This window comes from Perna viridis, chromosome 10 (assembly GCF_037379345.1).
Source record: "Perna viridis isolate PV_CMFRI_1.1 ecotype Kerala chromosome 10, ASM3737934v1, whole genome shotgun sequence".
NCBI lineage: Eukaryota > Metazoa > Mollusca > Bivalvia > Mytilida > Mytilidae > Perna > Perna viridis.
The window spans coordinates 23,782,748-23,793,213 of record NC_142454.1 but is presented as its reverse complement, the minus strand read 5'-3'; the positions used below and the strand labels follow the sequence as shown (position 1 = coordinate 23,793,213).

Here is a 10,466-nt window from a genome sequence, read left to right as displayed (position 1 = left end):
CAGATGTAATATATGTTATGGTAAACAAGTGTAATTTAAATGAAAAATGGTATCCGGAACGTTTCAGTCTCCTGCCGTATTAGGTTCTCTCCTCAGCATCGGATGGCTGATTTTCAAATACTTTATTTCGCACGAACTTTTGGGACTAAAATTGTGAGAGAATGAATCAAAAAGGGTCGTATTATTTTCACCTTTTTTCCACCTACTCCATGTACGCTTTCATCCTATGATAGTGTCTAAGTGCCTGATATTTTATAAAACATAGTATTTGGCGTGTTAGTTCTGGAAAGGCACCCCTGAATTTTACTAAAACTCAGTAATATTTTTTTCAGTATGTTGCCATGGCTACTGGATTTTATAAGAATAATCACTAAATTACTGATAAATGATTTGAACCTCCACACACCAAGGATTTCAAAAATATGCACTTTTTTATGACAAAACACTAGAAATTTCTGTATGGACTGCGTCAAAACAGCTTTATTTCAACAAAATGAGACAAAATGTTCAGAAATGACCTAACTGTATTGTACTACCTTATAGCGTTTTAACCTACCACGTTCACTCTACACGTTGATGTACTCACAAACAATTAGAGTGGGGACGCGCTCTCGGACCCACGTGGGGTCTGGGAGTAGGCCAGAGCGTCCACACAGCAGCCCAGCCTCTAGTAAGATATACTCGGACTGAGTTCTTTGGTCAGGTAACCCGAAGGCTGGGCTTCGCTACCTTCTACTACTAACCGGCATTACTAACAGAATCCCCGTAAGGGGCGGTCGTGCGAGATCCGTAAGGATAGTCAAGACAGTAAAAAACCCTAATCATCACCTACGACGTTTTAACGTAGTGTCTATTTATAGAAAACATGTGGTGACTAAACAATGTCAAAACAATCACCAAATATTTTGTGCTGAACAAAACGCTAATCACAGGTGAAGATTCTATGAAAACGTGTCATATTTGGAATTGCCCCATTCCCGTCATTTTCCCCGATATTTGTTCTGATTTGTGCAGACGAGTGCAGGAATTATTACAGAAAGTAGGGGAGTACCAAATAAATTCGGCAAGGGGTCTGGGGGCCGCTGAAGTGGATCCAGGGCAACGCTTTGTTGTGTGGTCCGGGAGGGGGCAAGCCCCTGGAAGCTCCTGGATGTTAACCTTTTTGAAATTTAAATTTTGACTTGAAAATATGGGATTAAGTCTGGAATATTTGCTTCAATATATGAATTTGAAATCAAGATATATGATATATGATGAATCACAACTGATTTAGTCTCAAAACCCTGAAATCCAGGAGCTCCCTTTGATTCCCACCAGATCCATTTCTAGACTAATACTGATAAACTTTGTTGACTGTTTATTTTTTTTCATAGCATAGGAACAAAACTAAACATTAATATGATACATTAAAGAATTCACCAACAAAAGCGAGATAACTCTTGTCTATTTAGCAGATACTCCCGTTACCATGTATTGCAAACCACACAAGTAATGTGAGAAAAGACAAAAAAAAAATAATAATAATTTACTCTTATACACTAATATTTGTCTGAAATAGTTTTCATATGCATGTGCAGTTTTACATGATATATGTTTGGCTATAATGTCCTACTGGCTCTTCCCAATACTTACAGGGGTGGATTCAGTAAATTTTTAAAAAAGAATGGGTTTGATCCAAACAATTTTTAAAATGGGGTGGGGGGTATCAGGTTATTTTCGTCCAAATTTTGCACAAAATGAAGAAAATTCCTGTAAAAAAGGGGGATTTCTAAAATCTACCCGAACCTACCTGTACACCAGATCCACCACTAATAATCTAAAAAGTATGATGGATCTTTCTGTTTTTACTGCTGAAATGCTTTCAATACATATACAAAGAAATTTGTTAAACAAGAAACGGCGGGGAAATTATTTGCATCTGAAAGGGTTTTTCAAATGATAAAGTACATGCGATGTATCTAGGATCTTCTATGTTGAGGTGCTACGCGTGCATGTGTTTATTGGTTATTTCTTATACGTAAAAAAAAAACGTATTTTACATAAAAATATCTTCACAGGGCGCAACTTGACACGACTGCCAAGGTCGAACAATAAACAGTAGGATCAAGAATAGACTCAACGTTCAAACTTGATACAGGTTGGAATCTTGATTAGGATTAGACATTTGACAGAATATTAGCTATAGAATTTGACTAGAATCGAAGTGGTCGACCCTTTTATATTTTGTATTCAGATAACACTTACATGTAACTGTATGAAGTTTTATAAGGATTAAACAACTAATATTCACGTTATCGAACGAAAACCAAGTATCTACGGACAACGACATCGACGGCGACTGGCGTAAATTTTTGAGGTCGTATAAAAGCTCCAAAAAAGTTTATGTTCATGCACAAATGGACACACGTTTCATGTACTGTAGGACGTGTCCTCTCCTCATATTAACCTGGATACTCAAAATACACAACCAAACTCTTAAGTACAGTAACCTCGAGGTCAGGTCAATTTTTTTGTATTATTTAGTTTGAACATTTACATGTACAATATAGTTTTAACATAAAAAAAATTCACAAATGTATGCGTATCAGTATGTCTATTTTATCTAATATCAGCTGTAGATTGATAACTCACAAGATCCGTTATGGCCGCGCATCTATGCAATGTGTACAGGACACGATCCGTTTAAATCTATGCAAATTTTGTTTTCAAAATATTTAAATATGTTCACCCATTTCATATCACAAATGTATCCTTTCTTAAAGCTGATTTTTGATTTACTGCATCGATTAAAGAAAAATAAATTACAAAGAAAGCATTGATATTCATTGAAAAAAGGGAGATAACTCTTTAGATTTAAGCAAAATATAGCTGCTTTGTTAGGGAACTTAAAAATCATTTTCTGAGCCATCCATTGTTAATTTAAAACATTTTTTTTATTATTATTTGACATACATGTACATATATATACATTACATAGGAAAAAAGTCAGTGGGATAAAATTTACTCTATGCCACCCATATCATAGGACCTGCCTGATTTGTACATGGACATCCTCTTAAGTGCTTCGCTTGTTTTCTTTTTCCATCTTAAGCACTGAAACCCCTCTCGAGCATGGTTATACATGTATATATTTAGCGTACAACTTCAATGTGATAGATTGTACATGACTTTTATGCGTACATGTAATTGCACATGTATCACATGTATGGATGACGTGCAGACCTATTAATGTACATGTATAGCTGCACTTGACTTACTATATGTTCAATGTAATACTCCGCTAGGGTATGCATAAGTTGTGAACAAATCACAGAAAGAACATTTACTGCAAAGGTCTTTATAATGTACTGTACTAATTTTCACAAGGATTACGTAGCACGATGGGGCTATACCTTCAACGCATGACATTAGGTATATTATACAAATCATATACAAACATTTGTATATAGGTATGATCTTCCTTCACAATGGTATTATGGTAAATGTATGTTCAACATTGTTTTGACCTGTTTTGATACCTCTAGTAATTTCTCAAGTTTTTCTTTTTCTTTCTTGAACATCTGATGAAGACAGTCACCCATCTGAAGGTAGTCTAGTATGGGACTTGGAATACGTTCTTTTTCACATTGCAAATATAAGAAAAAGCGGAATCCTCGAAAATGCATCCTTAATTTATGGCGACAAATAGATTTCAACGTTTTGGGTTCCTCGGGAGATCGAACCCAAACAGAAACAAAGTTACGTACTGCATTGGGCTCGTATTTAAAGAAGGTTCGTTGGATGTAACCGTAGGCGGAGGAATTTAACGAAGACTCGACTACTTCTTCTAAGATGTAAAGCAATGATGCTGCTTTCTTTTGAGTAGCAGGTATTCCAAAGTAAGGAATGTCATTGTTGTTACTAAAACCTGTTACATACTGCTTTACCATTTTGCCGATATCTATACAAGTATTTGTTGTAACAAGATGAAACAATAACATTTCAAATCGCCCACGCCCATTCCCACTTTTTACGATATCATGGGCAACAATAGTGGGGTCACAGCCTCTCAGTAAAAGATAGTTAAAGACGTCTTCAAACTCGTTTTTCGAATTGTGACATCTATAAGACCAAATATTCAGTACTGAATTTTCAATACGAGGAGAACCAAAATCATGCCCAACTTCAAACAAACGATGAATATAATGCAGAGGGCTGATGGACGAATTAAAGTCTGTTCCTGAAAACATACGGAACGAAAGTGCCTCAATCAGAAAAGCAACGTCGGGAGACGGGGTTTCAGTTGCATTTGCAGACCTTAGAACCGTTGAAACACCATCGTAAGAAAACGCTTTAGAAAGACCAAGAATATTTGTTGTTCTGAATTGAGTATTGGCATCAAACCCATTACTAAGAAATGTTTGGACAGTGTTTGGATCTCCTGTTAAAACAGCCCTGATCATCACATCGTCTAAAAGTCTTTTAATATACTTGTCTGTTGTTTGAAGTTCCTTGTGGAAGTCTCTATTGGAGAATAGTTTTTCACTTATCCAGTAGGAACCTAGAAAACATAGAGAAAAGCAATAGAACGGATACCTTCGTAATTACTTAAAGAAAGAAAACGTATGACACACGCGGGTATTCACCAACCCAACCTTTCTGACCGCGAATTATATTAAATTGTAGTTATCATATATTCATCGAAATTTACAGTATTACATATTTAAAAAAAACCTAAAACACTGAGGCTTCATACCTTGTATTGCACTTCTCTCGGTGATAGATTTGACTTCCTATTTCGACAATATTGGTTTAGAGTACTTCTTGTATACAATTAAGTTTAGGATTCACATTTTTAGATGATTCTAATGCTGCTAATGAGAGGTCACCTTTTGAAACACGTATACAGCATACCGAAATTTGCATTATATATGCATGTATGATTGAATTTTTTTTGTAGTTTGGTGGTACTGCTGTTCTCATTCTACTTAACGTTATTCTGCACATACATGTATAAGGCGTACATGTACCTGTTCATGGCATTCCCTACCCGACTGGTGCCAATTCGGAAGCAGGTCCATCAATCAAAAAGATTAGATTCAATGCCTTTGTGCAGAATTTTGTACAAATTTAACAAAAAGGGGGTCCAACCCTCCCCGTACCCGTCACTGAATTGTTACTGGTATCATACTTTCAGTGACAATGATTTCAATTTCACATAGTTCTTGCATATTGAAAATCTTAATTTGACCATTTCAGATGGAGAAATAAATTAAACGCTCTTCATTGAATGAGAATCTTTTCATCAGTTGTCTAATTCTTTACTATTTGCTTAACCTAGTATTTGTAAAATGTCAGTTTTCCCTTCAACATACCTGCCTGGTGAATTTTCTTGAAGAGTTGGATATAAGCTACAACTCCAATTCTAACAGAGAGTAATATGTCGGCCATTTCAGTTTCGCCATTTTGCATGCATTCCATGACTTTATCTGCCCAAAAGTTGAACGTATCACTGTTGTACACCATCCTTTGACAGCTTGCGAACACTTTGTCATAGATTGTTTTAAAAGCTTTAAAATCGTTAACCCACAAAGCAATGTTGATTGGTGTAGGGGTATACCCTCTTGGCATTTCAACTTGAAGTGCAGTACGAAAAACAGACGATTTGTGGTATTTCATAATCATCAAAGCCATTTCAATGTTTTGATGGCAAAGTGCAAGCGAGACTGGAGAAATTGAATGTTTCTCTGTAAACAAATAGTCAGTAGCATTGTGCTGAACTGTAAGTGGAAGAATGTCGCGCACAGTTTTCATTTTTCCATAAATAACCGCTAAATGTATCCAGTGTACTCCAGCTGTCTGTTTCAAAGAGTTACGGTACGCAACTTCCGGTATCGTGATGTTACATTTTTTTGTTAATTCAGAATACGCAATGTCCTGACCAACGTTGACATTTATTCCATTACGTAAAAGGATGACATGGGGACATGAAGTTGCAGTAATTGCTATTTCCAGTCGCTTTGTAAGTTCGTCTTTTCCAATACCACTTGCATAACACAGCTCGAGATTTCTAGAACAAGCACACGTTGCTTTCTTGTCAGTCTTCAATTGAAATATTTCTGAAATGTACATGTACATGTATAATTACAATGTAATATGTCGAAATAAAATACAATTAAAAGTAAACAGTATTAGTAGATCGAGCTGATGGATGTAAAACTCGCAGCAAGTTACTACCTTACCAAGACTTCTTATTATCTTGCCATGGCGAGTGACTATATTTCCACGGTGAATTACCCTCTTGCTATGGAGAGTTTTTACATCGTCATATAAAGATAATCTGTGAACTATTGAAAGGCCATACATGTACATTTTTTTTATCTATGACGAGTTAATTTTGCGTCATTATCAAGGCTCGTTGTGGAAAGTTTATTTTTATAGATTTGTTAACAAAGACGTTTGTTTTTAAGTTATAAAGTTACTTAAGCCTGAATAATGGCGGGAAATTCACACGTCATAAATACATGTATGGACTTTCAAAATTCACAGAGTATCTTCATATGGCTAGAAAATAACTTGCCATAGCAAGAAATAGTACTTGCCGTAACGAGACAATTAGTCGCCGTGCGCCTTGGCAATATAGTAACTCGTCGTGGAGGGATATTTTTTTCTGTATGTCCCTAATACGCTACCGTATAGTTCCATTATGCATGCCCTGTACAATTCCAACATTAATGCATGTTTATATATTTATTTCAACAACTGTAACTTTTTTCTTTCGTTTATCTAGGATAAAACATGGACTCCAAAAGTTAATGTATGAAGTGAAAAAAAAACTTTCAAAACTTGTGTTGACTCAAGCACTCACGGTCAGGTATTTTGTCTTTGAACCAAAAAAACGTCATATAACATCACATCCACGGCGTGTTATTTTTGGTAGATGAATGCAAAACTGAAATATGACCCGAAAAGGAAGGTATCGAATCTAGTATTACCACTTAAATTGACGTATAATTACTAACAGCTTTTTTCTACAGGAAAAACACAAATATCGTAACTCGTACATGAACACGCGTAGCTGTCCATGCATAGTATTTTGAAATAATTAGACCTAACACTATATGATAACGTCAACGAAAATCATTAAAATCATTCTGAAGTAATTGTAAGGAAACAAAACTAGAATGTACTAACAGACGGTTGTATCAAAACTAAGCAAATATATTCATCAACTGCTCCACAGCATCAACTTGTACTTAGGTATATCAAATTGCTGGGCCGGTACAACTGTCCTCATTCCCGACTTTTACTTCGTTCATAAAATTTTAAGCAACGGGGAGTAACTTTAAAATCTGACAGACTGGTTTACTGTCCCGTTGGAACAATGGAGAACAGTAGCCTTCAAATACGGATATCGATTTATTGGAGCTGCAATAAGTACTCACATACTTAATATTTGTTGCAAAATAATACCCATTACGGTCAAGCAAATCTTAAAACATAATACAATACAAAAATAAAGGGGAATTACTATGGTATTATCGCGTAAGGTTTCCATAATTTGGCTTAGTCCAATATGACTACCCTCCGACCAATCAGTATTTATAACAGTTTGATATTTAATATTATAGTAGGTCTGCTTCACGCATCAAATGAATAAGTGAGCCACTTTATGGTTCACTCTAACTCTGATTTGTTATAATCTAAATACTAAGAAGAATTAAACTGAATATGGGATCACAATTGTAAAAGCATCTTCGCTACCCTAGGGTTACGGTCTTGTCCCCTCCCTTCACACAATGGGGGTGGGGGGCAGGACCGTAACCCTTGCCTAACGAAGATGCTGTATATGTAGGAATCGGAAATAAGCAACTCATAACTTGGAAACTTTTCGTCGGTCTATATGATTTTAAAGGCCGAAATTATTTGAAATAATCCATTTTCAAAAAAATCTTTGTAACGTTCTCTTTCTCATTGTCACACACTAGATGACTTTTAAGCAATGCCAGAGTTTCTCTCCTTCGTTTAAACCGGAATGACATCATTTATATAAGAATAGATCGACGGGCGCTTAAGGAAAAACAGAAAAAGGCGTTAATTAATATCCTAGCAATGAACCTGATCCAAACCCCCCAGTTTTTTTTTATCAAGCCTGGCTTGCTAGTTGATTCTTTAAATTTATATAGGTTATTCTTATAACTATTTTGGTATTCTTGTTGCTTTGTCTTGACTATGGATATCCTATTGTTCCTTCCAATTTCCTAAAAACGAACATTGTTGAGCGCTCGATTATTGAATAACAGAAAAAAATATGTCAGACTTTTATCGCTCTGCATAAAAAGCGCTTAAAATATAGATCATGTCAAAAAAAAAAAGTCACTTTAGATAATATTCATGCTTTTCTGTTGTACCAACAGTTCGGAAACAGAACAGGTTGTCCGGAAAATGATTTCGTATTTTACAATGTTAGTATAATTAGTAGTAAAATATGTGAAAATTTGCACTTCAAACACATTTTGTAAAGCTCATGTTGCATATCGAAGCGAGAACGTTGTGTTTATTTTATTTGTTATTCAGTACAGAATATTTAGATATACATTGTATTATTCTTCGGTGTTTTATTATCTCTTCATCATTGAAAATGCACACTAAAATACGACCATTTTTAGGGTCAATTTTGTTCTGGGATTAAATAGTCAACTTTTGACGGACAAATTTGTTTCATTTGAATAAAGGTTGTTCGCTCAAAAAATTTGAAGTTTCTGTTAACAAACTAAGCCTAATTTCTGTATTGTCTCTAATTAAAAACTATATACAAGAGTAAAAATAATCTAGTTTTAAAAATAAGTATATGTCTTGACGCAACAGTTTTTATTAACAACAAAGATAATCATGCAAAATATCTTGCATGGCAACTAAATGTAGTTTTCTAATTTGACAGTTAAGTTTTTTTTTCTTTGCCGTTGGATCTGCTGGGTAGAAAGATATTTTGAAGATGGTATTAACATTGCACGATCCAAGTAGTTTGATAAATATTGAACAGTCCCTTAAAAATGTTTTAATTTAGGATACATACCGAACCAAAACATACATGACAATGCATGTAGGTTTGCTTTAAAATATTGAATAACCTCATCTTCTGGACCATCTCTAATGAAGAACAACAGCTTACATTTTTCTCTGTGTGTCAGCTGTCGGTGGTCAGTAACTTTAAATGTTAATGAAGAAAATTCAGAATTTACATTAAGTTAATAGAACTAACTGGGGTAGCTGTTATGTAGCAGTCTTTCTAAAAGTCGGACAGATGGTGATTCATGCATGTTAAAAACCCACCGAATTCTGTTTCATTTCTTGTTCAGAAACAGTTACTAATCACATAACCAGTCTTAGTTTTCCTTTTCGCTGTTGCACTTTTGAGATAAACATTATATAGATTGTACATGAAATAGGCACTTTGAAAGAGTTATTGTTCTTGATTTGGTAACATGTGGTTGATTTTAGCGGGAGATGAATGTATGATTTTCTTAGAAGTGCAGATCTGAAAGAAATTATTATTGTTTTGTGAAAGAATAACATATGTTTACTAAAAATGTATCATTTGTTTGGTGGGTTTTTCTACACCATGGATCACTTTACCATTGGCAGTGTCTGAATTTTATATGGAATTGTACTTAATTATTATACTAGTATTATGTAAATGCTGAATCAAAACATGCAGCCATGCATTTTAACCATTATAAATTTACCATGTAAACATAGATACATTGTAACAAAAATAAAACCAAAATATAAGTTCTGAGTTTACCAGGTCACTGTTTCACAATACTCGATCGTGAGACTTACATGTACATGTATATGTACGTACACGCAAATACTTAACAAACCATTTGAACTTACATGCTTATAAGTCCCTATTGGTTTCTTAAGGATTTACGTGTATGTAAGTCTAATTAAAGCATACTGAAACCATGTCCTGGTTGATAATATAGAAAATATTGGAAATTACTGGATCCTCCTCCCCCTAAATTCTGATTTCTGTTGCTCCTGAAAATCAAATGCAAAAAAAAAGAAATCCCAAAACAACATCCCAAACCCCCACCCTGGGGATATAACTGATCGGTGCCTTGCAATTGCATCGACTTAGACAGGTGTTCAGTTGATACACTTTAACTGATACATGTATGAATTGACTTTTAAAAGTGCGTGGTTTAAATTGGTTCAATAGAGAGGTAATCAAACTAGATAATTTCAAAGGCCCAACAAACTTACCCCAGTTGTAGGTGCCGTAGTTATAATAACTAGGAACTCTTCTTTTACTGTGACATTTACCCATGCTGAAATTGTCGTTGTTTCAACGTTTAGCAATTTTCTCTAATTGGCATTTTCTATTCTAAAAATTGTAAACATTGGATTATCTCCCGTACCATCTATATTTAATGTAACGAATCGATAATTATACATTTTACACACCATGCATAAATCTCGAG

General features: G+C 34.8%; 1 protein-coding gene across 2 annotated transcripts; it reads right to left on the bottom strand.

Annotated features, from left to right (window-relative positions):
• Nucleotides 1-3,321: 3,321 nt before the first annotated feature.
• Nucleotides 3,322-10,415, bottom strand: LOC148605050 (uncharacterized). Of its 2 annotated transcripts, XM_088549704.1 has the most exons (4): nt 10,249-10,415; nt 9,056-9,187; nt 5,355-6,098; nt 3,322-4,540 (listed from the first exon to the last, which is right to left on the bottom strand). In XM_088549704.1, exons 1-4 carry the CDS (start codon nt 10,310-10,312, stop codon nt 3,474-3,476), a joined length of 2,007 nt encoding a protein of 668 aa, XP_088405830.1. In that variant the 5' UTR covers nt 10,313-10,415; the 3' UTR covers nt 3,322-3,473. The 2 variants fall into 2 exon arrangements, with proteins under 2 accessions (XP_088405830.1, XP_088405831.1); XM_088549705.1 differs by lacking the exons at nt 9,056-9,187; nt 10,249-10,415 and adding an exon at nt 6,222-6,366.
• Nucleotides 10,416-10,466: the final 51 nt, after the last annotated feature.

Coding starts and splice junctions, on each gene's coding strand:
- LOC148605050 (XM_088549704.1), bottom strand. CDS start 10,312: ATGGGTAAATGTCACAGTAAAAGAAGAGTTCCTAGTTATTATAACTAC. Junction 9,188..10,248: donor CTACGGCACCTACAACTGGG/GTAAGTTTGTTG, acceptor TAACATTTAAAG/TTACTGACCACCGACAGCTG. Junction 4,541..5,354: donor CAAGAAAATTCACCAGGCAG/GTATGTTGAAGG, acceptor TATGTTTTCTAG/GTTCCTACTGGATAAGTGAA.